Raw genomic sequence first — 26,691 nt, 5'->3', positions numbered from 1 at the left:
ACACGTGGCTTCCTGGGTTTTCCAATTTGCTGGCGAGTGGATCTGGAGTGGGCATCCCGTCTGCACATCTGGCAGGGGCGCCTTCCAGATTTTCCTCATGACTCAGGATCAGTTTCTGACTGCTAGGCGGGGCAAAGCCTCCTGAAGTTGCTGCGAGGCACCTCCCCCTGTGAGCAGAGCTTGGTACAGCCCAAATAGTTTTCAGGTTAAGAAAGCCAGAATCTTTGTTCAGCCGCACTGACTGAACAGACTTAGTGGGGTTACCTGGCTAAGAGCAGCAGCGGCAGCAGCACAGCTCCTGGGATAACTCAGGTGAGTAGAGACGGGATCTTAGAGTTTTATTTGCTGGGTAACTTAGCATGTCAGAGAAGTGAAGAAACTTCATCTTTATATTTCATCAAACTCCACAGCTATAATTTTACAGTTCGTCTGGATGGAATATGTGCACATTAATAGAAGTTTGGAAACTTCAAATATAACAACATTTTTGGTCGGTTATTTTGGGGTGTCGGGGGTGATTGTGGTTGTCTGGCAAAGAGATTTTTCTGGAGCTATCTGATCAGTTGTGTGTGTGTGTGTGTGTGAGTGTGTGTGTCTGTGTGTGTGTGTGTGTGCGCGCGCCTGTGTGTTTGCCTTCTGCTACCTGAAATACCTGGGTTGGGGGTGTAAGGGGCAGAAGTCTGGCCGCCGGCAGGGCTTCATTCCAGTTTCTGCTGACCCACAGCTGTGGGCAAATTATTGAAATGCAGGCAAGATCCTGGAGCCACACTGTGCGCAAAAGGCCCTGGCAGTGGGGTGCACGGGCTGTGCACTGTTGCACAGGACAGAGTGGCAGCTGAGGCTGTCTTAACTCCCTGTCTGCACAGTGAAGGGGCCCGCCTGTCCTGGTGACAGGTTCATCTTGGCTATTCCATTTTCAGCCCCAGGCTTGGTTTTGTTCCCGTCTGATTCTAGCTTTGGTTTAAATTTCGGTTTGCAGCTGGGGCTCTGACTCCCACCTTCATGCCTGACTACACTGCTCTAGGGCTAGGGGCTTCACTGGGCCACTTGACCAGAGTGGGCTGCGGCTAGGGAACAGTAGAAAGAAACATTGCAATTAAATAACTGGTTCTGAAGATTTGGAACTCTAAGTTTGGTGAAAAGCACATAGGAAAATTCAACAAAGTCTGCTGTCCTGACAGTCACTTCCAGCTTCAGGATAAAGCATCGTGGTTTGTATTGATGTTTTGTTGAAATTCAGCTAATGCTTCATTTGCTAATTTTTATTGTGAAGTTAAGGACAATTTATAGTCTGAAGGAATAAAGGGGAAAAAAGGTCTCTGGGGACTGCTAATTAACTCTTTCATTCCTCTGGCAGTTTGTGTGTGTGTAAGTGTGCTCATGTGCACGTGTGTGCCCGAGTGTGTGTGAATACTTTGGATTTGAATAGAATTCTTTATTTGTCCTTAGAGTTTCTAGCAGTCTAGGGAAAAGCCGAAATACTTATGTGGTCAGGAATAGGTTAAAAAGCAGACTTTCCATATCCTTGGGAGTTTTCAGTTCCTAAATTAAAAGCAGAAAAAGCCCTTTTGTGACCCCCAAACAGTGTTTCTTTGATTAGCCTTGATTTGAAATCATCGCACCTTCTGACAGCTTGCAATTCAAAAACAAAACTCCTAAGTGCATTCTTAAAAGAGGACAATGAGAATTTTCAAAAGCAATGTCTTGCTTGAGGTTTTGTGTTTTTGTGTTCACCCCCCCCCAACCTTTAAAAAACTTGTGGTAAAAAAAAGTCAGGAGGTCCTAGTTTTAGTGCTGGCCCTGTCACTAACTATGTAACCTTGGGCAAGTCCCTTTACCTTACAGTAAAAGAAAGAAATTGTACTAAGTACTTTGTAAGAGCCCTTCCAGTATAACATTCTATACAAATCAGAATTAAATTTTTGAAAGGCTGTAAAAGCAGACTTATAGGATGGGCTTATTCAGCCAAGAGGGGAAATCAGCCAAAAACAAGAGGTGAAATAGAGAATGGCAGAGGGGCCATTTTGTATTTGTCTTTTAAATGTTAGTGCATGTCTTATTTAAAGCCTGTGATTGAATTTCCTCAGTTTCCACTAAGGACAGAAATGAGATTTAATTTGCTACAAACAAATGCTTCCTAATATTACTGCCCTACATTAGCCTTACCCTTAACAATTAAAAAGTATGTTCACATACTTAATTTCATTAGATCCTCCCAAGAACATCCTGAGGTAAAGAGGGCAGCCATCATGTTCCCACTGTGCTCACAGGAAAACTGAGGGACAGAGACGTCTACACTAAATGGTAGCATTTGATATTTGATATTTTATCCTGGTTCTTCTAACTACGTGTGCTGTTTTGATGATTTTGAATTGCTTTTTCTCTATTTTGATAGAGTTCTTCAACAATGGAATTAAAAAAAAACCAAAACAACTGTGTGCCTTTTTTATTTCTTTGAATTTTTTGAATAATATTCTCTCTGGGCACAGTCGGTGCGTCCTGTATAAGCAAGTGAGTTGAAATCAGAGGATCTTTATGGTCCCTTCCAGACCCCAGAATATCTGGCCAACAGTTTGCATCTGAACAGCCATATATAAGTTCTCTGGTAGATGTAAGCTGTGACTCCGCCTGTGTAGATATGGAAAGTTCTATTCTCTGTGTAACATGTGGATGCTGAAGTTTTATTACATCTTCCTATCCAAGCCTTGTTTCTCTCACCACACCACCCTCAGATGTGGGGATAAGGGGTGCCCATTGTGGCTAAAGTGGCACCCATTTCGTGCCAGGGCGGAGTTGGGTCTTCTGTATTCAATTTGTCTGCAAACTTTTGTTTTCACTCTCAATTTTTGCCCCATGTACAGAACAAGTGAGAAACTGTGGAAAAGGAGAAACTAGCCAGGGACAATGCCCCTGGAGCCATGCTCTCTCCCTTAAGGGCTCTCACTTTCTCTCCCATTCACTTAAATCTGAAGTTGTTTGCGAACTACAGACTGGATTTCCTTTATCAGACATTTAGAGCAAAATCTGGTTTCTACTCTAAGGCTGACCCACAGGTAAAGAAGCAAGAGATTTGGCCCTTAGAGTGTGCCTAGTTCCCTCAACCTTTCCAGTCCAATGAGTAGCAAAAGCTCCCTTGTATTCTATATAGCAGGCTCCCTCAACTTCCCACGATAATTCCCAACTTTCCACACTCTGGGACCACAACTATTCCTCGCCTTGGTGGACTCGATCTTCCTCATATTCTTTCTCTAGGTAGTGAAAGTTAAAATAATATTGCCTAAGACCATTACCTCAGTGCTAAACCACACTCTGCCTCACCCAACCACTCATTCCACTAACCCTTGGGTTATAAGGTCCCTCTTCTTAAATGCCTACATTTCCTTTGTTAGTGAGGCTTTCCTTGGGTTATACTCAAAGTCTTAGATTTATACCCAAAGCCTTATCTTTTATTTTGTCTACTGATTTTCCTAATATGTAATCTTTAAGGGCTCTCCCCTCCCCAACACCAGGAGGGCAGCAAGGAAGGAACATTCCCTTCTCCACACCCCTCCATTTCGACAAGGCAAGCTGTTTATGACAAACCCAACTTGCAAATTTCTGGGTTTTCAAAAGATTTCTGAGGGTTAATGATGAACCCTTAGATGTAAAGTGTGCGGATTCTCCCATGATCATCAAACCATGAAAATAAAGAACCTTTTCAATATCCACCATGGCAATACATTCTAGGCAGAACGCCTCAGAGTTGGGTATTGTGTTTGCTTTGGAGAGTTTCCTCATCTGGACTAAAAAATCCTTTCTCTTAGAAGGCAGTGACCAAAAGAAGCAGCGTGGTGCGATGGAAAGCCACACACCAAAATCTAGCATTACACAGAACCTGGGTTTGAGTCGGCTCTGCCAGTTTCTAGCTGCTGCTTCTCTGAGCTGCCATTTCTGCATATAAAATGAAGGACACAGATATCTCTAGCAAACATGGCTGCTATGACGAGAACGGGAACTAAAATGCATAATGCACATTTCAAACAATAAATTGCCATACAAACGTTCATTCTCTACACAAGACATTTATCTGTTCAACAAATATTTTCTGAACAATGGTTGTGTGCCCAGCTCTGTGCCAGGCAATGAAAGGGCTTCAGCTTATATCTTGCATTTACAGAGCATTTTTGACTTATTCAAAATTACTTTTACACTAACCATCTCATTAGATACAGCCGTGGTGTAAGATCGGGGGAGGCAGGGTTGATAAGCTCACTCTCCTGATGAGAAAATTGAGGCACAAAGAGAACAAAGTCACAGAGCAAATGTAACACAGTTCTCCTGTTACCTAGTCAGGAATGGGGGTCACTTGTACTCTGCAAGTCCGACAGGACTTGAGGGTGCAATTGTACTCCAGTGAGAGTTTAGGCTCATAGCCTGCTATTCCTTATTTACTGTGTGACCCCAAATTGCAGGCACCCCCACTCAAAAGGGCATTCTATGGAGCTTTAACCTACCCATACCAGCTGTACTTTTTGCCTCTGAGTCTCCTGGGATCATATTGGTTTTTAAAATCAAATCTGATTTTTGTTTCAATTGATGCTGCTCCTGTAGACAGGCCTTCTTTATAACAGGGATTCCCTTTGCAAGCTCTTGCCTGCTTCACCATCTGAGTAGTAAGGGAGACTTATGGGGGCAGAGCAGGAAATACCCATTTATCCAGACTGTTCAGGGACTAGGAGGTTCTGGCAAACTAAATATTCCAATTACCCCAGAATATCCTACATTTACAGTCCCTAGCCTCTGGCAATCCACCAAACCTTCTAGGGAAAGCAAGAGGCACAGTAATGTTTTTTTTTTTTTTATAAGTTTGGGCACACACAGAAATTGGGGTTCATTTGTAGTGGGCTCCAGAAAGGAGCCTGGGCAAACATTCAGGTTGGCTCTGATGCTGCATAACTAGAAATTATGACTGATACCATCCATGCTTTCATATACAATGAAATACACTTTAATATTTAAAACATGAGAGCAGACTTAAATCTGATGATGGAAGGCAAGTTGGTGCTTTGCAGTGTCCCCACAGCCCTCAATTTGAAAAGCAATTGTCAATAAATAAGTTGATAAAAAAAATTGTGGTTATTTTCAGGTTCCTATTCCTTGGATTCAGAAAAAGGGTAAGTTTGTTGTACGTATATTGCAAATAACATTGCAAAAAGTTAAATTAAAAAATGTTATGGTTTTTGAATGGGAAAGCTTCTTTACCAGTGAGGCATTTCAATGTGATACTAAAAGGACATGAAATGAGCTAGTAGAGAGGTCTGATTAATATTACATTTTTATATAAAATAGCGACAGCCTCACAGATATACCAGACAGATACTCTTTAAAGTGGCAATGTATCCTTTCAGTTTTTGGGTTTTTTTTTTTCAAATTTCACCCACTTTTTTTAGCAGACACTTTGGACCTTAGTCAGGTTTATTTATTTCAACCCTCCTGTGATCATAGAATATAGACAGTTATTCCTAATATATATTTTTGAAATAGTTGATGCCATGTAAATTTCACAACCCTGTTCTTACTATTGAATGTCAGCAGAGGATCATTAAAATCATTACAAATCTATCTTTGTGAATCAAGAAAAGGCACTGAAAACCCTATTATCACCCCCAAAGCTATTTAAAATCAAATTTGCCTTTCAAATTATCTTCATAAAAACCAGTTGTTAGGGGTATTTGAGTGTGGGGCACACTGATAGACATTGCCTGAAGAGCCACTATATCTGTACTCTGTTTAGCCATGTGAGGTTTTTTTTTTTTCCTTTTTTCTTTTCTTTTCTTTTCTTTTTTTTTTTTTTTTAAAGAAAAGAAAGCAACAGTGTATTGCCACGGGATAAGAATCTATAGTCCACCAAATTAGTGTAATTGAATTTCAGAGTCTGCCTTTTATCACAGGCAAAATGATTGTATATTAGACTTTGAAGAAGAAAGACCATGCAATCTTTCTATCTTTCCTTGTCTTTGGAGGCCATCTGCTGAGATCTGTTTTTTGCAGTAGCCTTCCTGGTCAGTAATAAAAAATACAAAGCTCTTGAAATGATGAAAGGGAAGGAACTGTGTAAAAGGACTTGTTAGGATGGAAAACGGCTGCTGCTTCTTCGTGCACAAAGTGGGTGGCTGTCCAGGGCACCAATTTATTCTGAATACAGTAAAGTGATTTTTTTCCCTCTATTTTCAAATTTCGAATTGTACTTTACCTTGAACTACTCCCTGCCAGTGTAAATGGAAGATTGCCCTTTAAATTGTTACAATTCACATTTAACTAGCAATCTTCACATTTATTTTCTATTTTTCCCAATGAATGGGGAGACCCCATTTGCCCCATTTGGCAGATAATAAAACCGAGTCCCCAAAATGATTAGGTTCTTTACCCAAAACCCCATACTAATTAGTTGCAGAGCCTGGACTCTTCTTTCCTTAAAAAAATGCTGACTTCCTTCAAAGCCAAATTTGAAGTGCCTAGCTCTGGGAAGAAGTCATCGGGATGACTGTCATTTGTTTAATCTCAGGTAATCCTTGAAAGACCTGAAAAGTTCTACCTCCAAAGACAACAATTCTCCTCATTCTAGGCATAATTTGACACTATGGGTCCTCCTCTGAAGCTCTTCAAAAACCAGAAGTACCAGGAACTGAAGCAGGAATGCATCAAAGACAGTAGACTTTTCTGTGACCCAACTTTTCTGCCTGAGAACGATTCTCTTTTCTACAACCGACTGCTTCCTGGCAAGGTGGTGTGGAAACGTCCCCAGGTAACGCTCCTCCCCCTACTTTCTGTCTCCTTCTTGACCTCCTTCATCATAACTCTTCTTGATCCACAATCTCACTTACATGGCCAGCTTAGGAGTCAACTTTCTCTCTTTGTTTCTTTATCCAGTCTTATTTTATTTTATTTATTTGTTTGTTTGCTTGTTTGTTTGTTTGTTTGTTTGTTTTTGGAGACAGAGTCTCACTCTGTTGCCCGGGCTAGAGTGCCTTGGCATCAGCCTAGCTCACAGCAACCTCAAACTCCTGGGCTCAAGTGATCCTTCTGTCTCAGCCTATCAAGTAGCTGGGACTACAGGCATGCGCCACCATGCCCGGCTAATTTTTTATATATTTTTAGTTGTCCAGCTAATTTCTTTCTATTTTTTTAGTAGAGACAGGTTCTCAGTTTTGCTCAGGCTGTTTTTGAACTCCTGACCTTGAGCGATCCTCCCACCTTAGCCTCCCAGAGTGCTAGGATTACAGGCGTGAGCCACTGCGCCCGGCCTATCCAGTTTTATTAACATGTAATTGACAAATAAAATTGCATATATTTACAGTGTACAGAGTAATGTTTTGACATGTATACATTGTGAAATGATTACCACAGTCAAGCTTATTAGCATATTCATCATCTCACATAGAGACAACTTTAAAATGGGAAGTTTCATGGATCCATGCTCCTGGCTCTAGCTTCAGGAGTCCTGAATTTTAGTCAAATTTTGCCAGATTTAGTAATTTTTAAAAAGACAGCAAAAAAGGGAGAAGATATGTCATACTTAATTTCTTTTGAAAGTTCATTTGAGTAAATACAGTAATTCAAAAAGCAACTATACTTTTCTCTTCTCACTGAGTTACTCATCATAGCAACTTAACCCAGGAGGAGACCAGACCAGGGAGGAGAAAAACTACTTATACAGTGAGCATAAATGACATGAATTCTACAGGGAAAAGTTGGATTTTTGCATTAGGGGAGGGAAGCTTCTTTGCTTCTCTTTGGATACCATCACCTGTATCATCCCATAATTGGCCAAGTGGGATCCACATAGAATTGCAGCTTTTTTTTTCTTTTACCACCTATTAGTGGTAGCTATTAATAGTTGTTACGGTTCTCTGTAAAACATCTGTATGTTGTTTCTCTCAAGCAAGGCTCAGAACCCCTTCACAAGTCCTACATGAGCAGGAACTCAATGTATAAAATGATGGAGTCTAGAGAATAAATAGCAACTTTGCTATATCTAAAGGATATGACTGGATAGAAGGATATTGTACCTGGGCTTCTTCCCAAGGTGGGTTATTAGGTGTGTAGGCAACAGGGGGCTGCTGTCAAGTGCAGGTTCTTGGGCCTTCATAATATCCTCAAGACATTCTGATCCTATTTAATGAGGTACCTTTCTGTACCCTATTATAGTCACTGCCTTGATGTTTGCCTTCTTCAATGAGCAAACTATCACTTTTTAGTTGCCATTTCCGCATTTGAAACTTCTAAATGGAGTTCCAGCAAGAGCTACTTCAGTTTATGCAGGCTGCCACCAGGTGGTGCCAAGATATATTGGTTACATCAAGACTTGTTTTCTATGCAACTCAAAGGACATATTTTGGGTTTTGCCTATAAAGAATGATAGCCATTGAAAGTAAGAGACTGGGAGAAGTTCTCCCTGTTTAGAGGAAGATTGCACTGCTCCTGCCTGTCTGTGCTTCCAGTTGTTGACATCCCTGCAGATTACTTTGCTGACCTGCAATAAAAATCTGAGAAACAAACAGAATCCACTAACCACTAATTGGATATGCAGACAGGTAAGACTTTTTTTTTTTTTCAAAAATACACAGAGGAAAATAGAAACATGCTGTCTGGGAGCCACTCTTAAGAAGGGATGGCGATAATGAGAGACCACTCTTTTCTGATGTTCGGCTATGAAGGAAGGGATGTCAACAGGGCAGAAGTAGCTGAAAAGGAAACAGGATATTGAGAGAGGTTTATTGGGTGCATGTCTTTTTAAAATAAGACAGACTTGAACATATTTATAGGCTAAGGAGCAGACAGTTAAGGACAGGTTGAAAATGAAGGAGAGAAAAGGACTGATTGATGGGGGTGAGGTCTAGGAGGAGGAGGGAGGAGATCTGGTGGGCGGCAAAATTGCAAGCCAACATGAAGCCATTCCCCAGATGTGCACCAAGCAGACAGTGTTTCCTGTACTGGCCTGGCTTTAGACACATCCTTCCCCCTCTATCTTGGCTCAGCCCTTCGTCCTTTGCCTTCATGGTCCAAATTCTGTGGATTGAATCCTAGATGGATTAACAGGGAAGGAAAAAACTTAATGACCATGGCAATAGTTCATTTTGCCTCCGAGGCAAGCAATAACTCTGCTAGGGTAAGGGAATGTCAGAGAGAAAGGGTGAACAATGGGGATGAGTAGAAAAAAGAGTCAACATTTGAGGTATACTTACTTCGGGCCAGATACTGTGTTTAGAGTTTTCTATATATTATTTCATTTCACCCTTATTTACCATAGCCAGGTAGGTATGTTAAAAATTATTTGGTATAATTCCTTTTTCCTAGTTTAAAAAATAATGGTAGATATTATGCCCATTCTATTGATGAAGAAACTGGATCTCTGAGAGAAGATAAGGATTTGCACAGGGTCAAACTGCTAGCAAGCTGGGATTTGAATCCAGGTTTCACTCCAAAGCCCATATAAGTTTTCACTCTACTGTGCTATCACATCAGGGAGATAGAGTTGTTTTGTGTCTCCTCTTTTTACCAAAGTAAGTAGCTTCTCTTCAGTCAGTTCTAACACTCCTCCTCACTGTGTTGATGCCATACTTGCATCCATTGATCCATACTTCTCCCCTTTTGAGAGCATAGTATGAGCTTAGTTTTCTTAAACCCAAAGATAGAGTCACTGGAGAAACATTTACTGAGACCTACTCTATGCCAGCCTCTGTACAAGATACAGACATCGTCTGTGGCGAGCACTTCCATTCTAGTTGGGGAGACAAATATTGAGCTATCAACGAGTTAAATAAGAAATTAATGTTAGATATATTAAATGGTATTTTCAAGCATATAGGCAGTAAATCGTGTAGGATTTGAAGAAAGGGAGATAACTATAGATTGGAATGGCTGGAAAAGGGGCCGCCTGTGGGGAGTAGGAGAAAAAACAAGGTTCTGGACCACCATCCGAGCCTCCTCAAAAAACTGTGGATTCCTTTCCAACCAGAGTGGAGGCCAAGCCTGTGGTCAAGAACCACGTCAAAGTTCTCTGGCCTCCCATCAGGAAAGCTGAGAGACAGTGCTGGGCCTCTCTGAATTGATTCAGGAAGACCAGATGGGTCGTTGGCCTCCTCCGCCTCATTGGCAGGGTTGAGATCCTGGTTTGCAGGGAAGTTCGCAGACATCTTGTCCCTTGGCGTGCCACGTAGCCTCACACACAACCAGGGCTATTTTGTGAAGTCTCCAAAATGGAAGGAGCATTTTTAACCTGGTATTTTCTGTCTTTTCCCTCTCCTGAGTTGAAAGCTTCTGCCTTCATAAGCCTCCATGCCTGTAAACACCACTGATAGTTGAATACATTGACTCCAATCAAGCCCTCCCACCATCCAGGGGCAGGATTGAGTTTCCCTCCTTTCTACTTGCCACTTCCTTGCTGTGTTTTAAAAAGCCTTTTTAGATAGACAAAGCCTGTGGTCAAGAACCACGTCAAAGTTCTCTGGCCTCCCATCAGGAAAGCTGAGAGACAGTGCTGGGCCTCTCTGAATCAGCTCAGGAAGACCAGATGGGTCATTAGCAGACAATGCCAGATTGTCTACCCATACCTTCCTGAGGAAAGTTCTCCTCCTTAACTCCCCCAGTAGTGCAATGGCCCCAGCTATTGTCCTAGCTTTCTGAGTACATAGGTATATTGCCTGAGACCGTATGCTCCTGGACTTTTCTGTCTTCCTGGGGCTCAGCATATAAAGTCTTAGTACATAATAAAGCTGGTTTATACTGAGTTACAGTGTGATCATAAGACTGCAGGTAGGATTTTTAGGCTGAAATTTGGCTGCCAAATTCCCACAGAAAAATCTCTTCTCCAGCTCCCTCCAACTCCCCCCAGCTACTCTCCCCTCATGCCCTACTCTGGCTTTTTTCCTTACTGACTCATATCCACCTACAATATAGTCTTCAAGTCAGACACGTCTAATCCCTAAAATGAAGCAAGGCCTCATGGGAATTTGCACAGCCAGCTGCGGGGGAAGAAAGGGCACCTGCACAAGATCTTCTGTCAGCTCTCCTGGTTGAGATTTAAGTTCTGCCTCTACTATGATTGCCCTTTAGTCTTTCTCTGGGGAATACCCCCTGCTGGGGCCATTTTACTCCATTGTCTGGGTGGGAAGGAGGGGTGATGAGGTTCTGGATTAAAACTATGGGAGTAGGAATGGAAGGGAAAGGCTGATGAGGGGAGATACCAGAAACAGAATATACAGGTTTGGGTGACAGCATGTGAGGGGACAGTAAAGGAAGAAACAATTTTCTCTTTGTGTTAAAAGAAATTTCCAACTACCAGCTGAATGTGACACCTCTGTATAGTAATTTTGGTCCAGACTATTAATGAATTTCTTTTTCCTCCCAGAGATCATGCCTTCCATGTGACCTGTTTACACAATTGAAGAAAGTTGCATAGGCCCACACTTTTTTTTCTGCAACTGTCCTATTCATTTTAAGTTCTGTGTTTAAAAAACTTTGACAGCTTCATTGAAGTAAAATTTATATACCATGAAGTTCATCTGTTTGAAGTGTACAAAGCAATGATTTTTAGTAAATTTAAAGTCTTGCAAACAACCCAGTTTTAGAATAGTTGCATTCTGCCAATAAGATCCCTTGGGCACATTTGCAGCAAGTAATCCCTCCACCCCACCTGCCATAGGCAACCACAAATATGCTTTTGGTTTCTATTCAGATTTGCCTATTCTGTACATTTCATTTAAAATAGAATCATAAGAGTCACTGGCTTCTTTTGCTTAGCATAACGTTTTCAAAAGTCATCCATGTTGTAGCGTCCAATATCAGTTTGTTCTTTCTTATTGTTGAACAGTATTCTATTGCATAGATATGTAAATTCTTCCCAAGAAAGCAGTTTGGGGTCTATATTTTGAGTCTCCTTGCAGAATTCAGAAAGTTAAAATAAGAAAATGATTATGTAGTGACTTAGTTGTCTAAGTTGAAAGTGGAAGTTGAGTTTAAGATTGTATTCTCAGGCTTCATATTGAGTTTTCCTTAGAGGGGTTAGGAAGGAAGAGAATGTTTTACTGATGACTAGATCTTCATGCAGAGATAAAACTTCCCAGCAGGTAAAGTGGACTCCTTGAGAGGCTGGAATAACATTGACCCCTGAGCCTAGGTCTACCTATAAATGCTCCTTCTGGATATAGTTCTCAACTTTCTAAGAATAAAATAATGGCTACTTGGACCAGCTCACAAAGCCCTCAGTTCTGAATGGCGGTTCTGTGCAAATTAGCCCCTGAGCCTTCTGGGGCTACTTAGACACTGGACTTAGTCATAATGTACCTAGTGCAGGGCTGGTCTCACATGTAGGAGTCCACACCCCTACCCCCCTCAGTACTGCTAGATTGCGCATAGCACTTTTGAAAGTGCTTCCACTCTTCTGGTTATTGGTTTTCTGGGTAGCCTTTCATTTTACTGTGGTTCTTGAGATTTAGCCTGGACCTCAATGTTTATTGTCAGCAAATTTCACCTGTGTAAAAAAATTGCTAAAGATTTGGATGTGGTAGGTGTAAAGGGAGCCACATAGAATGACTTGTGCAGGGCTACAGGCTTTATAATTGTGTGCACCCTCCCCTGTCAGAGGTCTCTGGGGAGGGGGGATGAGATAAGGACAAAGAGAGGCCCCTTAGGCCCCTAAGAGAACATACTTCCTAGAGGAGCCTAAGTTGCTTTGCTTACAGAAGGTTTTGGCTCGGTGTAGGGTCATGTGGGAACCATTCCAGCTTTAGTCTTGGTGCTCGACTTCCTAGTTGTGTGCATTTCCCCCTAAAAAATTATTTTGCTGTGACAAACAGCCCAGTTCAAGGATCTCTTCAACTGTGCCAACACAGCTGGGAGCCATTAGGGGCTCAACATCTTCCCCCTGCTCCCAAGCCACCCAAACATTGTGAATATGTGACCTTTCCTCCAACCTCATTCCTACCACTACAGCACAGCTCAGGCTGAAATGTCCCATCTGCACTCTGCATCTCAGCTTTGAGTTACAGAAAAATTTCTCCAGTTGTACTTCCTTGACCCTATCAGGAAGTATGCCCCAAACCAGGGGGAAAGTCAATAAACAGCCATTTCATTGTATTCAAATTTGTCACCAAAATGTCTATTTGGCTGTTAGAGTTTTCTTTTTTGAGTGGTTCATTACCCTTTCCCCTTTCTAACTTCATGATGCTTTCCAGTCTTTTAATGCCTTATTTCCTTAAAGAGGTAAAAGATATGACTTAGTAAAGATTGGTTTCCCATGTTTCACATCATGGTGCTTACAAATAGTAAGAGATTCATCTATATTTAGGGGATTCAACTGAGGACATTAATGCCTATGGGTGATATATTTAGTCTGGAACCAAAAGATAAGAGATAACTTAAGCAAGTATTCCAAAAGAATGAAGAGTTTTTAGGTGAGTGTCAAGCAGAGGCATAAAACACTGGAATGGTTGATTGAGAGAGTTAGCATCTCTGTCCTTGGGGACCTGCATAATATTATCCTTTATGTGGTGGACATTGATAAACCTAAAGGCACAGGGATGAACAGCTGAGGTCTTGAGGTTCCTTCTCTAATTACATGTGGTTCTGAAGAATCAACATTTTTGGCCTAGGTCTCCTACTAACTAGCTAGATGATTAGAGGGCAAGTCACTTCCCCTCTCTGAGCCCGTGTCCTCATTTGCAAAGTAAAGAGCTTGACTAAGTGGTTTCTAAAATTCCTTCCCATTTGGACATTCTATGACTGTACTTATGTTTTCAATCCATTGTTACATAGCCATCATGTATGGAGAGTGGTGAAGTAAAACTGAGGAATGGGCCAGTTTATAAGAGGAAATGGAAGATGAGAGGTTTTTTTGCCCAAATTTATATTCTCCCATGATTTCACACAGCTATGAATATATTATAAATATATATACATACATATATATAACATATAATATATATTATAATATATAACATATGTAATATAATACATATTATATATCATATAATATATGATAACCACATACAATATATAATAACTACATCCAGCTTAAGTCTGCAGGAGAATAATTACCCTTTCCTCAATTTGAATTTTGTTTATATGTCTTTTTGCTCATATATGTGACCTTTATGTCTTCAACAGGCATTGACATGACAAAAATGTTGGCTAGGCCTATATCCCTGCTGTAAAATGAAAGTCTTATGGAAATTCAAGACAGTATAATGCAACTGCAACCACTAATAACTCTACATAAAACTAGGAAATATTTTTCCTTAGAAATTAAAAAGCACACTTTTTCACATATTGGTGCTCACTTGATTGTTTTTCCATACTAGGAAACTATACTATGTATCATCTAGGTCCAAGAGATAATTTTATAACTTTACATTTTGCTCCAAATAAAATGATAACACCTGACATAGGGAAGAAAAACTGAGATGCTTAGTTTTATCTTAGAAAAGGCAAAGAAATAATGAGAAGAGAAAGAACACCAAGATCTAATTCACTCAACATACCTGCTCTATGTTCAATAAGAAAAAAAAAAACAGGCAGCTCACAACCCATAAAAATATTTATTAAGATAGAAGACTTCTCCTAAGACAAAAAGTAGTGGTGAGACACCAGACATGCATCTAAAAAAGAAGACCAGAAAATCCAAAGCTGACAACCCATCTAACCATCTCCTTTTGGCAGAGGGATGACTAATTAATCTTCAGTTTGGACTTGTCCCTGCCCAGAATGCTTATTTTTTCCAGAGTTATTTTGGCTTTTAAAGAATATATGGAATGTTTCATTCCATAGACCAGACCCTTCATCAAGGAGAATTATGTCCATGAAAAAGAAAAAAGAAGTTTGAGGACCAGAAAAATATAGCTGTCTCTAATACTCTTTAAAAGAATATATGTCTAGATTTTCTTTCCATTTGAGACAAGGATTTATTTCTGCTGGGTAAGCAGAATGTCAAGGTACTGGCCAACAGCGTCCTTCATGAATCTTTCTCCATCTACTCAATACATCACTGGTGTTTCCTGCCTTTGAACTCTGCAAGTGCTGATACTCTAAGTCACACAATTATGTCTTCAACTCTATGGTGCCATGTATGCTGCTATGTCTTTGCCCATGCCTGACTCTCAACCTATTATGCCTCCATATCCCTTCCTTGTCCAACTGCCTAACTCTAGTCAACTCAAGTGTTACCACCACCACTGTGCAACTTATTCTATGATCAGGAGAACCATGGGGATCCTTCCTCTAGGCACTGATTATGCTTTGAAAATGGCTCTACTGTGCCATCATCACATTGTGTTGTAATGGTATTATTTGGGTGTCATTTTCCCACTCACAGTGGGAATGGTATAGCTAATGATATGTTAGGGGAAGACACACCCCCCAAACCAGTACTGCCCCTGCTCCTTGCCCAGATGCCCTCAGAACATCCACTGGGGCGAGTGTCTGTTGAAGTGCTCCTGTGAATGGTCTATTACCACTTGCTATTAATGCTGCTGCCATCTGCATTAATCCAATTATGTAGAAAAATCTGGTTGCCATGGAGACCACCGTTGCCTTTGCTTTATGTTAGAAAAGGGCTTCCTATAAGGTTTCCTAACTCATTTTCCTAGAGAGGGAGATGCGTTAATGTTCAGTCTCCTGAATGCAATCTCCCTTCCAAACACAGATGCTTCAGAAAATCTCATCCTGACAAAATAGGATCACAATCTAATGTGCTAATCCCTGGTTCTCCTCTTTCAAAGTTCATTGCTGTGGTTAAAATTCTTCCAAACCCCAATGATAGCTTTGTCCAAGAGCCCTTTACCAGCACATGTCATCCTATCTTATTGCATCCCCTCCTTTCTTATTTCCTGCCATTTTCCCACATGTGGTTAGATGATCTACTGCTTTGTGGTTTTTCTCTCAATCCCCTCAACCTTCCCTCTATCCCATCTATAAAAACCCTAGTCATCTTTCAACCCTAACCCTATCTCCTCTATGAAAACGGTCCCGCCTAGCTCGGCTCACAGTGACTCTTGGGAAACTCTTCTAAGACCCTTATATAAGCAATTATTGTATCCACAGGACATCTGTGATGACCCCCGTCTGATTGTGGGCAACATCAGTAACCACCAGCTGATCCAGGGGAGACTGGGGCACAAGCCGATCGTCTCCGCATTTTCCTGTTTGGCTGTTCAGGAGTCTCACTGGACAAAGGTATTCAACCTCCCGTGGGACCTCATTCAGTTTCTACCTCCTTGTCTTCTTTAATAACTTTAGGAAAAATCAGCTTATAACTTTCTTATATTTCCTGAAGGCAGCCGTATTAACTAGGTGACTTCCCTCCATTTCATTATAAGAATTTTCACAAACACAGAATGGTTGAAAGAATCTTACAGTGAACACACATCTACCCACCTAAATTTTACAACTAGCATTTTACTCTACTTGCTTTGTTACATATACTAGTTTATTTTTTTAATTGTCATTTGCCTTGCTTTGATTTAGCATCTTTGCATACCTGTATTGTCTGTACTTACTGAGGTATAAAGCCAGTAAGGGTAAGGAAGTCACTAACACATATATGCATAACAGAAAAGATGAGAAAGATGGAAATAGATCTCTGAAAAGTTTCTAATAAATTATCAATAGTACAAAAATTCCTTTAGCATTCATGTGGAGCTCAAGGTAACGAAGTACTAACTTGATTTGGGACAAAGTTGGAGCACTCTCCTCAGAAAAATAATTTTAAAATATTAATGTTACACAAAAAAGAGAATTTTCTAAACATGATTTTTTTCAACATATAAATAAAAATCTATATTCCATAGAATCTACATGAAATCTCTAGAATGGACACTTAAAAACAAACCACAGTGGGCCTTATATTTTGATTGGTTTTCCTTTTTAAAATGCCTTGTTTATATGTTCAAACATGCAATCACGAATGTGTTTCCATAGTCCATTTATCAACATCTAGTTTATAGATAATCTGTAGGAAATATTTAACCCCTGACCGGCTAACCTAGCCACCCTGTGTACTGCTGTGTGTATTTAGGGAGGCATGGTGATTATTATTCTCAGCAGAACTGAACTGGGAAAGCAGAAGTTGTGGGGAAATGCCATACCTAGGACTTTCCTATCCAGACCCAAACTAAGTGTATTTTGCTTCCTATCACCATATGGATTTACCAGGAGTTAACTGCAATCTCAATATCTGGTCAATAACACTTGGTTAAATGTTCTTACCTTTCTAGACAATTCCCAACCATAAGGAACAGGAATGGGACCCTCGAAAACCAGATAAATATGCCGGGATATTTCGCTTTCGTTTCTGGCATTTTGGAGAATGGACCGAGGTGGTGATTGATGACTTGCTGCCCACCATCAATGGAGATCTGGTCTTCTCCTTCTCCACCTCCATGAATGAGTTTTGGAATGCTCTGCTGGAGAAAGCTTACGCAAAGTAAGGAGGTGGTTGAGTAGTCTGCGGTCAGGGTACCTGAGGAAAGGAAAGGCATGTTGGGAGCTCATTCTCTCCAAGCCCAGCCCTGGAGCTTAAATTGTGTAGCATCCAGTTCCATCCACAGTATTGCTTTGGACCTGGGCCTGGCTCTTAGAAATCCCAGATGAGAGAGATATCAGCTGTTCTGGTTTCCATTTGAACCTTTACTTGCTTCTAGGTACCCGTTCCTGTTGCTCATCAGCAGATCACGTGGCATTATGCCCTCATTTTTTCCACCTGTGGGAAGAAGTTTCTTCGTGGATTGTCCTTGATCAACAGAGCCTAAGCCTAGAAATTTCTGACTATAATCTCAAATTTTGTCTCATTTCATACCTAGAGAAAAGCCAGCTGGTAAAGGGTAGGGAGGGACTGTTCTAATTCTTGGGAACATGAGGTCCTTGACCTGGAAAAATAATTTTACAAAGATTAACCTTGTATATTTGCCCCCAGGCTGCTAGGCTGTTATGAGGCCCTGGATGGTTTGACCATCACTGATATCATCGTGGACTTCACGGGCACATTGGCTGAAACTGTCGACATGCAGAAAGGAAGATACACTGAGCTTGTTGAGGAAAAGTACAAGCTGTTCGGAGAACTGTACAAAACATTCACCAAAGGAGGTCTGATTTGCTGCTCCATTGAGGTTTGTATTTGCCAAAAACAACCACTGTATACTCACTTCTGGCAGAAGAGACTACAAAATTTAGCAGGGAATATCACCCTTAACCTAGTTATCCACGAAAAGCCATTAATGGAACTTGCAAAGCTGAACCCTGGTGTGGAGGCTAGGAGCTTGAATTTTTTATCCTTTCATAAAAATCATTTCACCAGAGACCAATGCAGCATCCAAGCTGGTGTCAATAGCCTCTGTTAAATTATTCCTCCTGTCTCTGCTCCCGAATCTTGAGGTTATAGCTGCTTGCTCAAAGAGTGAACCTGCCCCACCAAATTTTATCGCAGTTCCTATCAATGTACTACAGTGGCTAGTTTGAATCTGAATTGTTTGAGTTGTTATATTACATTCTTTATTTCTTTTCCTTTACTTCTTTTGTGTCACGTTAGGTGTCAGGATCAAATTTCCACCTGCATGGGGAAAGTAGCTTCAACCATACTGGGGTAAACCAATCAAGGAAGAAGGAGAGCCAGAACTTGGGTCTCCCAATTCTTGTGCCCCTAAGTATCTTATTTTGCTCTCAGTCTCCCAATCAGGAGGAACAAGAAGTTGAAACTGACTGGGGTCTACTGAAGGGCCATACCTATACCATGACTGATATTCGCAAGATCCGTCTTGGAGAAAGACTTGTGGAAGTTTTCAGTGCTGAGAAGCTCTATATGGTTCGCCTGAGGAACCCCTTGGGAAGACAGGAATGGAGTGGCCCCTGGAGTGAAATGTGAGTGGCATTCCACTTTCACCACTACATCAAAAGCCCTGTAGTTCTCCCAAGCCCATCCCTGCAGACTGCCAGTGGGCCATGAATGCTCAGGGGCTACTGTGGGCTCGTAGCAGGCATAAGGTCAGTGACCTAGCCAGAAGTGAGATAAACAAGCCCAATCCTCATGCATTCTCTTCCTTTGACACCCTGCTTACTATAGGAAGTCAAGGGCAAACATAATAGCTTATGTTTTATTCTCTATTTGCCTTTAGTTCTGAAGAGTGGCAGCAACTCACAGCAGCAGATCGCAAGACCCTGGGGCTTATTATGTCTGATGATGGAGAGTTTTGGTGAGGAGAGGTTTTCTGCACTAAATGAATTGGGGCTTCTACGTGGAAATATAGGGGTTAAGTATTCAGTATCATCATCATTTCTTTCCTGCACTCCCTTCATTCAGGATGAGCCTGGAGGACTTTTGCCGTAACTTTCACAAACTGAATGTCTGCCGCAATGTGAACAACCCTATTTTTGGCCGAAAGGAGCTTGAGTCGGTGCTGGGATGCTGGACTGTGGATGATGATCCCCTGATGAACCGCTCAGGAGGCTGTTATAACAACCGTGATACCTTCCTGCAGAATCCGCAGGTTCGAGTCAATTATTTTTCTTTGCCTCTAAGTTACACAGTCGATAGGAACCCAGGTCTTACTTTGGTCGTCTCTGGATTAATTCTTTAGCATCAAGTCTTCCATTTGCAGCTGTTGTGTAATATTCATCAAGTGGGATCCCTAAGGATTGGCTTGGATGCTTGTAAAACACAGCAGACTGTGTCTCTTTGCAGAGACGTACCCTGGCAACATTATCAAATCTGAGTCACCTCCTCTGGCTGCCTCTCTCCTGGCCCTATTGCTTGGTATGACTCTTTGACAGCCCCTTTTTTTCTTGTGATGGTCCCACATTGGAAAGAAAGGATCTGATCCCAGATGCTGTCTCAATTTTTCCTCATTTTTCTTTACTGCCCAACTGTTCTCTTGAGTGCACATTTACTATATTCATCCTCTTTCTCATGCAAGTGACTCTTCTGAACCCTGTTCTTGTGCCTCCCTTTTCTCATCTAGAACCAGATCATTTTCCCCAGGATTTCAATCACTGCCCTGTCAATGACTCCATCTGCTGTATCTCTTATTACTGTGCTATTCCAAGGGACACATCGGTGTCAAGTTAAAAAGTAGAAAATCCCCAGGAATACCCTAAAGTAAAAAACCCAAATAGCTAAAGCCTCAATCTACAATAACGTGGGTGGTTTTATCCCCAAATGTGTTGATGAGCTAACCTATAGGAGACAAGAATTCTGACTGTTTTGCTGCCTCTCTGCCCATGGGTCTGTCTTTTCTTTCCATGGACCTCATTGCCACGCATTTTGGAGGACACCAAGGCTGATGGGCTGATTTACCTAACTCGTATTTCTCTTCCATTCCTTCCATCTTAGTTATTGTTAAAGAAAAGAAAGCTCCTATTACCACCCCCTGACCCCAAACCTCTCCTCCATTTACGACCCTGGAAATATTTCAAGTATCAGGCACATACACTGAGCTGGGGAAATAGCTTCACTGTATGTGTATGCATAGAATTGATCTTTGGGGGACTTGGTTCTGCATCAGTTTTCTGCTTCTTTATAAAGGGAAGGAGAGAGAGACAGAGACACAGAGAAAAATCTGTGACTTTTAGTTTTATCTCCCAACAGCACCATGATTCCCCAGATAATGTTTGGAAAGTCTCGGGCACAGGCCTGTAGCTTCCCTAACGTTATGGTAGCAAAGCATCCATTCTCCATGGAAGTGGATCTAGCCCTTCCACAGGCCACATATCTGGGCTAGCAATAGGAGACTAGCCCAGGGTGATGCTGTAGTGTCAGGATGAGTCAAATAAGAATGCTTTCTGTCTTTATAGTTTCTGAACTTTTGCTGTATACATAATTTAAAAACAAGGTGATAATAATAATAATAATAAAATAACTTACCAGGAACTTATTAAAGCAAAGCATACCCTCTTTGGCATCAAGGGCATAAGAATGAAGCTGTCTCTCAACATATGCTGAATGCCATAGGGAGAAGCAAGTGTTATGATCTACACACAGAAAGTAAATGAGTTATCCAAGGTCTCATTGTCTGATCAACAGCAAAGGCCAGGAAATAACCCAAGGTTTTGCTTCCCAATGCAGAGTTTTCATCTCTGAAATTTGAGCTGGCTCACTTGAAATAAGAGTGCTAACTCAGCTCTTTGGTGGACTCTTTCCCTTAGTACATCTTCACCGTGCCTGAGGATGGGCACAAGGTCATCATGTCACTGCAGCAGAAGGACCTGCGCACTTACCGCCGAATGGGAAGACCTGACAATTACATCATTGGCTTTGAGCTTTTCAAGGTATGAATGGGCATTTGGAACAGAGAGAATGAACACAAACAGAGTCAGAATTAGCATGGTTTAGTGTTGGGGCATTATGAAAATCCCAAGGATAAACAAGACCAGAGGACCTATGATCTTCTAAGACAAAAACGGTGATTTGAACAGAATGGGATATTTTATCTTATTTCATTTCCAGGTGGAGATGAACCGCAAGTTCCGCCTCCACCACCTCTACATCCAGGAGCGTGCTGGGACTTCTACCTATATTGACACCCGCACCGTGTTTCTGAGCAAGTACCTGAAGAAGGGCAACTATGTGCTTGTGCCAACCATGTTCCAGCATGGCCGCACCAGCGAGTTTCTCCTGAGAATCTTCTCTGAAGTGCCTGTCCAGCTCAGGTTCAGTTTCCTTGGAAAGACCTGTAAACTCCTATTCTCTGCTCTGCCTCCAGTCATAAACCCCTTGACTCATCTCCTCTATGCAGACACTCAATGGGACAACTTTTTCAAATCAGACTTAACTAACTGAAATCATGGTGGCAGAATTATTTCTCAAAGTGGGCTTATGAGAAATTCCCCAGTGAAGACTGTCTGGCTTCAGAGCTCTGAGCTATCAGTTAACGGGAATAGGCCTATAGCCTAACTTATATTTTATCTTCTGTTCTCTGGCTGACTCCCTCTTTTCTTAAGCAGCTGCCACTCCTCACTGCTCCTCTATTATATTCTGGATGCTGGGTCATCAAAGCTACCTTTTTACCCAGCCCTGCCTACTCTGATCTTTATCTGCTGGTCCCTAAAGCAAGGGGAAAAGAAAACATACTCAAAATATAAGCCATATCAGAGAAGGAATGGACTAGGTCACCCAGTGTCTCATGCTTTTGAGCAACAATGTCTGCTTTGACAGATGTCTTAGTTTGTGTTACTATAAAAAAATACCCGAGGCTAGGTAATTTATAAAGAAAAGAGATCTATTTGGCTCATGGTTCTGCAAGCTGTACAAGAAGCATGGTGCCAGCATCTGCTTCTGGTAAGAGCCTCAGGCTGCTTCCACTCAGGGCAGAAGATGAAGAAAAGCTGGCATGTGCAGAGATCACATGGTGAGAGAGCAAGCAGAGAGAGTGGGGAGGTGCCAGGTTCTTTTTAACAACCAGCTCTCTAGGGACTAAAAGAGTGTGAATTCACTCATATTGCAAGGATGACCCTAAGCCATATGAGAGATCTGCCCCGATGACCAAAACACCTCCCATTAGACCCCACCTCCAACATTGGGGATTAAATTTCAACATGAGGTTTCGGGGACAGACATTCAAATTATAGGAGCAGGCTTATCTCATCGAAAGATATTCATCACTCGATGACATGTCTTCTTTTTGATGTTCTAGGGAACTGACTCTGGATATGCCCAAGATGTCTTGTTGGAACCTGGCTCGTGGCTACCCAAAGGTAGTTACCCAGATCACCGTTCACAGTGCTGAGGGCCTGGAGAAGAAGTATGCCAATGAAAGTAAGAAATCCCGGATTGTCTGGAAAAGATAAATTCAGTTGCATTTATGACACATACCATTAGAAAAGATGGAAAAGATGGCCACAAATTATTTTATCCAGTGGTATTTTCAGTCTAGAAAAGTCAGAATGGAAGGCAAACATGGCGGAGAATGGGATGTCAACTTCTTTGGGCCAGGCCTACATAAGATTAATTTTTATATTCTTATATAAAATATGGAAACAGACAAGGTAGTAGGAACAAAAGTGTTGAGTTATAGATCATTCTCGTGCTCGAGTGTTATGCTGAAAATCCTAGAATTGACTTAGTAAGATAGCTTGCCTATCTAGAAAGGGAACTTTAATCACTGTGTTAAAAACAAATGTTATTTAATGACATTGTATCTTAGATGTGTAATTCATAATCTGTTTATATATATAACAATGTCACTTCATTCCAGCTGTAAACCCATATTTGATCATCAAGTGTGGAAAGGAGGAAGTCCGTTCTCCAGTTCAGAAGAATACTGTTCATGCCATTTTTGATACCCAGGCCATTTTCTACAGAAGGACCACTGACATTCCTATTATAGTACAGGTAAGAACGTGTACAGGGCTCCCCAAGGTGGCTCATATTCTGCATCAGTTACTAGATTATCCTAAGTACTTCACATATGTTTAGGATGCAGAACAAAAGTTATCATGTTGGGATTTTTTGGTTTGTTTTATACTCAGAAACACCTCCCACCAAGCATGGACACTGACTTTCTTACTAATCTCTACTCCTCCATTTATTTCATTGTGGAAAAAAAGCCCACATGCTTGTAAGTACGCATGTTAACACAGGTACCATAAAATCCCATGAGAGAAAGCATATGCCAGTTCAGATGACCCTTATATTGCTAAGTCAAGGTGAACCACTACAGTCAGGCAGCTTTTCTGACTTAATATGTCTGACCAGCTGCCTTTAGGTAACCATTTCACAGGTCAATCATAATCCTGAGCTCCACTTTCAGATCTTTCCATCTTTATTCTTTAATCATCACCTCAGCCAAAGGGCTATCTGGAAAGGACAGAATAGCCTCTTGGTTTTAAAACAGATCGTTCCAAGCTCAGTGTAAGGTTCTAGATGTCACTGTGAAAAGGCTACTCTCAAAGAGGGTTTGCTCATCTTCATGCCTTTGATTTGTCTCTCCAGGTCTGGAACAGTCGAAAATTCTGTGATCAGTTCTTGGGGCAGGTTACTCTGGATGCTGATCCGAGTGACTGCCGTGATCTGAAGTCTCTGTACCTGCGTAAGAAGGGTGGTCCAACTGCCAAAGTCAAGCAAGGTCACATCAGTTTCAAGGTTATTTCCAGCGATGATCTCACTGAGCTCTAAATCTCCCAACTCAGAGAATCCTGACAGAGCTTTCCATCATATTATTTTCTGTCAGGTGCCAGGTCTTACCTAAGATTCACAATCTTTTGAAAGAAATTCACAATAATTAACTTTTCCTTTCTTCTGATAAGTTCCCCATACCTCCCGATCCAAGTAGCATCAGTAGCTACATAACCTATATACCTCCAGCAGCTGGACAGGGGGAGGTGACAGTCCTATCTGGAGATCATATATGTTTACTAAGAAAAGATCTCTGGGGCTTCCGGGGGTGAGTTTCAAGCAGGACAATACCAAGAGCCTGGACACCCTGCAGATGTCTTTGATATTTTCAGTTCAATATATTTCACCTGTAGGGCATTGTTGAGGAAGGAAAAGGGATGATCAAGGCCAAGCTGGTCTAGCCTGACATCCTAGCTCCTGACTGAACACTACAGACTTCCCAGCAGCATCTCACCGAGTAGCCAGAGCTGGCTTTAAGTCCCTAACCCTTACTGCTACCACTGCCACCACCACCACCAACCACCACCACCACCACCATCATCACCTCCGGAAAGTGTAGTCCTGCCCTGACCCAAGTCACCCCCCACAGTAAGTTTTGCCTTCATGTTGAGGAAGCTTCCTAGGTGCTCAATCTAGAGCTGGAGTTCAATGAGGCCTAGACAGTGAGAAGGGCCTGAGCTTCAGTTCAGGGGAAGCCAGCTGTGTGCCACAAGAGGGAAAAGTGGAAGAAGCTGCAGTGGGAGACAAAACCTCGGTCCCCCACCCATCCACACACACCTACACTCACACACGCGCACATGGGCGCGCACGACCTACCGTTCAGGCAGTCAGTGGGCAAGAGGAAGGATGATAAAGTGCCACATACACCGAAAAGATGAGAGAATCCATCCAGTCATAGTACAGCCAGTTTGGGGCCCCTGACTGCAATGTGAAACCTCTTGCTGCTGCTAGGTTTACAAATAAGCCTGTTGTCCTGTGCCTCCTAATATCATTGGTACTAAAGAGCCCATCTGGGGGCTTGAGACTTGGTCCCAGCCCAGGCTTCTCAGGCTTTTCCCTCAGTTGGGAAGCTTCACTCCCCAAGGGTGTTTGTTCGCCCTCTTGTTTTTCAGTACTTCTGCAGAATTTTCTCTAGACTCAGTCATTATGAGATGTTCTTCCCTCCATCTTCATCTATTGATATTCTACCCCTCCCTCAAGGCCCAGCATAAATGCCACCTCCTCCATGAAGCCTTCCCTAATTCCACCCCAAACCCCCACCTTCAACAATATTTCAATGCTTCTGCAATGATGAAAAAGAAACATAGTTGTAGTACTTAGTATAGTCCAGCACGCATTCATTAAAAAAATATATATTTTGTAGTCTTATTTTAGCTCGCTCATTTCCTACCACATTTTCCAGTCTGTGTAACTTCTGCAGTGCCTTCACCACACTGCCTTACATACACCAAATTGCAATAAAGTTCATATTCAATAAATTGACCAGTCTGTATTTGAATTGATAGCACGGGAGAGATGGCAAGAGTGGCTATCTGGTGAGACTTGTTTCGAAGCCACTGGAGGTGGGAGGTGGGAGGTGGGAGGTGGGAGGTGGGAGGTGGGAGGTGGGAGGTGGGAGGTGGGAGGTGGGAGGTGGAGGTATTTCATGAAACCCGAGTCCAGGTATAAGTCTGATGGATTCAGAGGCCTGGGCTGCACGCTGATGGTGCAGTTCTTTGTCCGGGTGGTGAAGTAGTTGGGAGAATGGAAAGGGGCCTTCTTTTATTTCATATTTAGGGACAGTTGCATGCTATTGGGGTTACTTGATTTCAAAACCCCTCAACTGGGATTGGACTCAAGGCCAATGTTACAGTAAGTAGCCAGATCTTTCAAGGGCAGACACTGCCAAACAAGAGAAAATATCAACTCCCCTCTCCCAGTGTCTCCCTTAGCGTCAAATGGATGTGAGGACTGCACTCATTTGCTTACACACTCAATCTGCCATCTGCTCATCCTAGGGTAGGTTAAGAGGGGGAAGTTCCTCTCATTTTTCCTCCTGACGTGAGAGGATGCCTCGCCAAGGGAGGGGTCTCCAGTAGCTCAGCAGGACAGTCCTCAAGTACAGCCCTCACTCTCTGTCCTTGCCATACTAGCCAGAACACACGAGAGATTTACATATTGTAGAATTGTGTTAGAAATGAAGTATCCCATACATATAATGTAATCGTTCCATATGGTCACCAGATGGCACTATGATATTACAATTAAGCTCATTCTTATTCTTTTTTTTTAAAGAATAAGAATTTTTCCTCAAATAAAAATGGGTGGACCAGAAAAGGAGCTAACACTTTTAATTATCTGCTGTGTGTCAGACTCCATGCTCAATGCTTTATATATGTGGTCTCATTTTAATGCCCACAACAACTGTATGTTGTGCTGTCATTATCACTATTTTTAAAAGATGAGGAAGTTAAGTACTAGAGAGACAAAAAATAACTTGCTCATGGTTGTTCAGCCAATAAATGATGGATTTAGTATAATCATGTGCATTTGACCCCAGAACCTGGGCTTTTTCC

The 26,691-nt window shown here is 41.8% G+C and overlaps 1 protein-coding gene across 2 annotated transcripts; it reads left to right on the top strand.

The window, feature by feature from the left end:
• Positions 1-222: 222 nt before the first annotated feature.
• On the top strand, positions 223-25,009 carry CAPN6 (calpain 6). Of its 2 annotated transcripts, XM_012749839.3 has the most exons (14): positions 230-312; positions 5,126-5,153; positions 6,605-6,784; positions 16,078-16,209; positions 17,250-17,458; positions 17,948-18,140; positions 18,695-18,888; positions 19,143-19,220; positions 19,328-19,514; positions 21,169-21,291; positions 21,470-21,672; positions 22,656-22,777; positions 23,217-23,353; positions 23,954-25,009. In XM_012749839.3, the coding sequence occupies exons 3-14, from the start codon at positions 6,620-6,622 to the stop codon at positions 24,134-24,136; spliced, it is 1,926 nt and encodes a 641-aa protein (XP_012605293.1). In that variant the 5' UTR covers positions 230-312; positions 5,126-5,153; positions 6,605-6,619; the 3' UTR covers positions 24,137-25,009. The 2 variants fall into 2 exon arrangements, with proteins under 2 accessions (XP_012605285.1, XP_012605293.1); XM_012749831.3 differs by lacking the exon at positions 5,126-5,153 and having other exon boundaries at positions 223-312.
• Positions 25,010-26,691: the final 1,682 nt, after the last annotated feature.

Source organism: Microcebus murinus, chromosome X (assembly GCF_040939455.1).
Source record: "Microcebus murinus isolate Inina chromosome X, M.murinus_Inina_mat1.0, whole genome shotgun sequence".
NCBI classification, from domain to species: Eukaryota; Metazoa; Chordata; class Mammalia; order Primates; family Cheirogaleidae; genus Microcebus; species Microcebus murinus.
Note: the sequence above shows the minus strand (reverse complement) of the source record. Positions and strands in the feature narration are given on the sequence as shown.

Excerpts from the sequence above, each read along its gene's own strand:
- CAPN6 (XM_012749831.3), top strand. The coding sequence starts at position 6,620 with ATGGGTCCTCCTCTGAAGCTCTTCAAAAACCAGAAGTACCAGGAACTG. Across the intron at positions 16,210-17,249 it reads AGGAGTCTCACTGGACAAAG|ACAATTCCCAACCATAAGGA; the intron begins GTATTCAACCTC and ends TTACCTTTCTAG. Across the intron at positions 18,141-18,694 it reads TGATTTGCTGCTCCATTGAG|TCTCCCAATCAGGAGGAACA; the intron begins GTTTGTATTTGC and ends TTTTGCTCTCAG.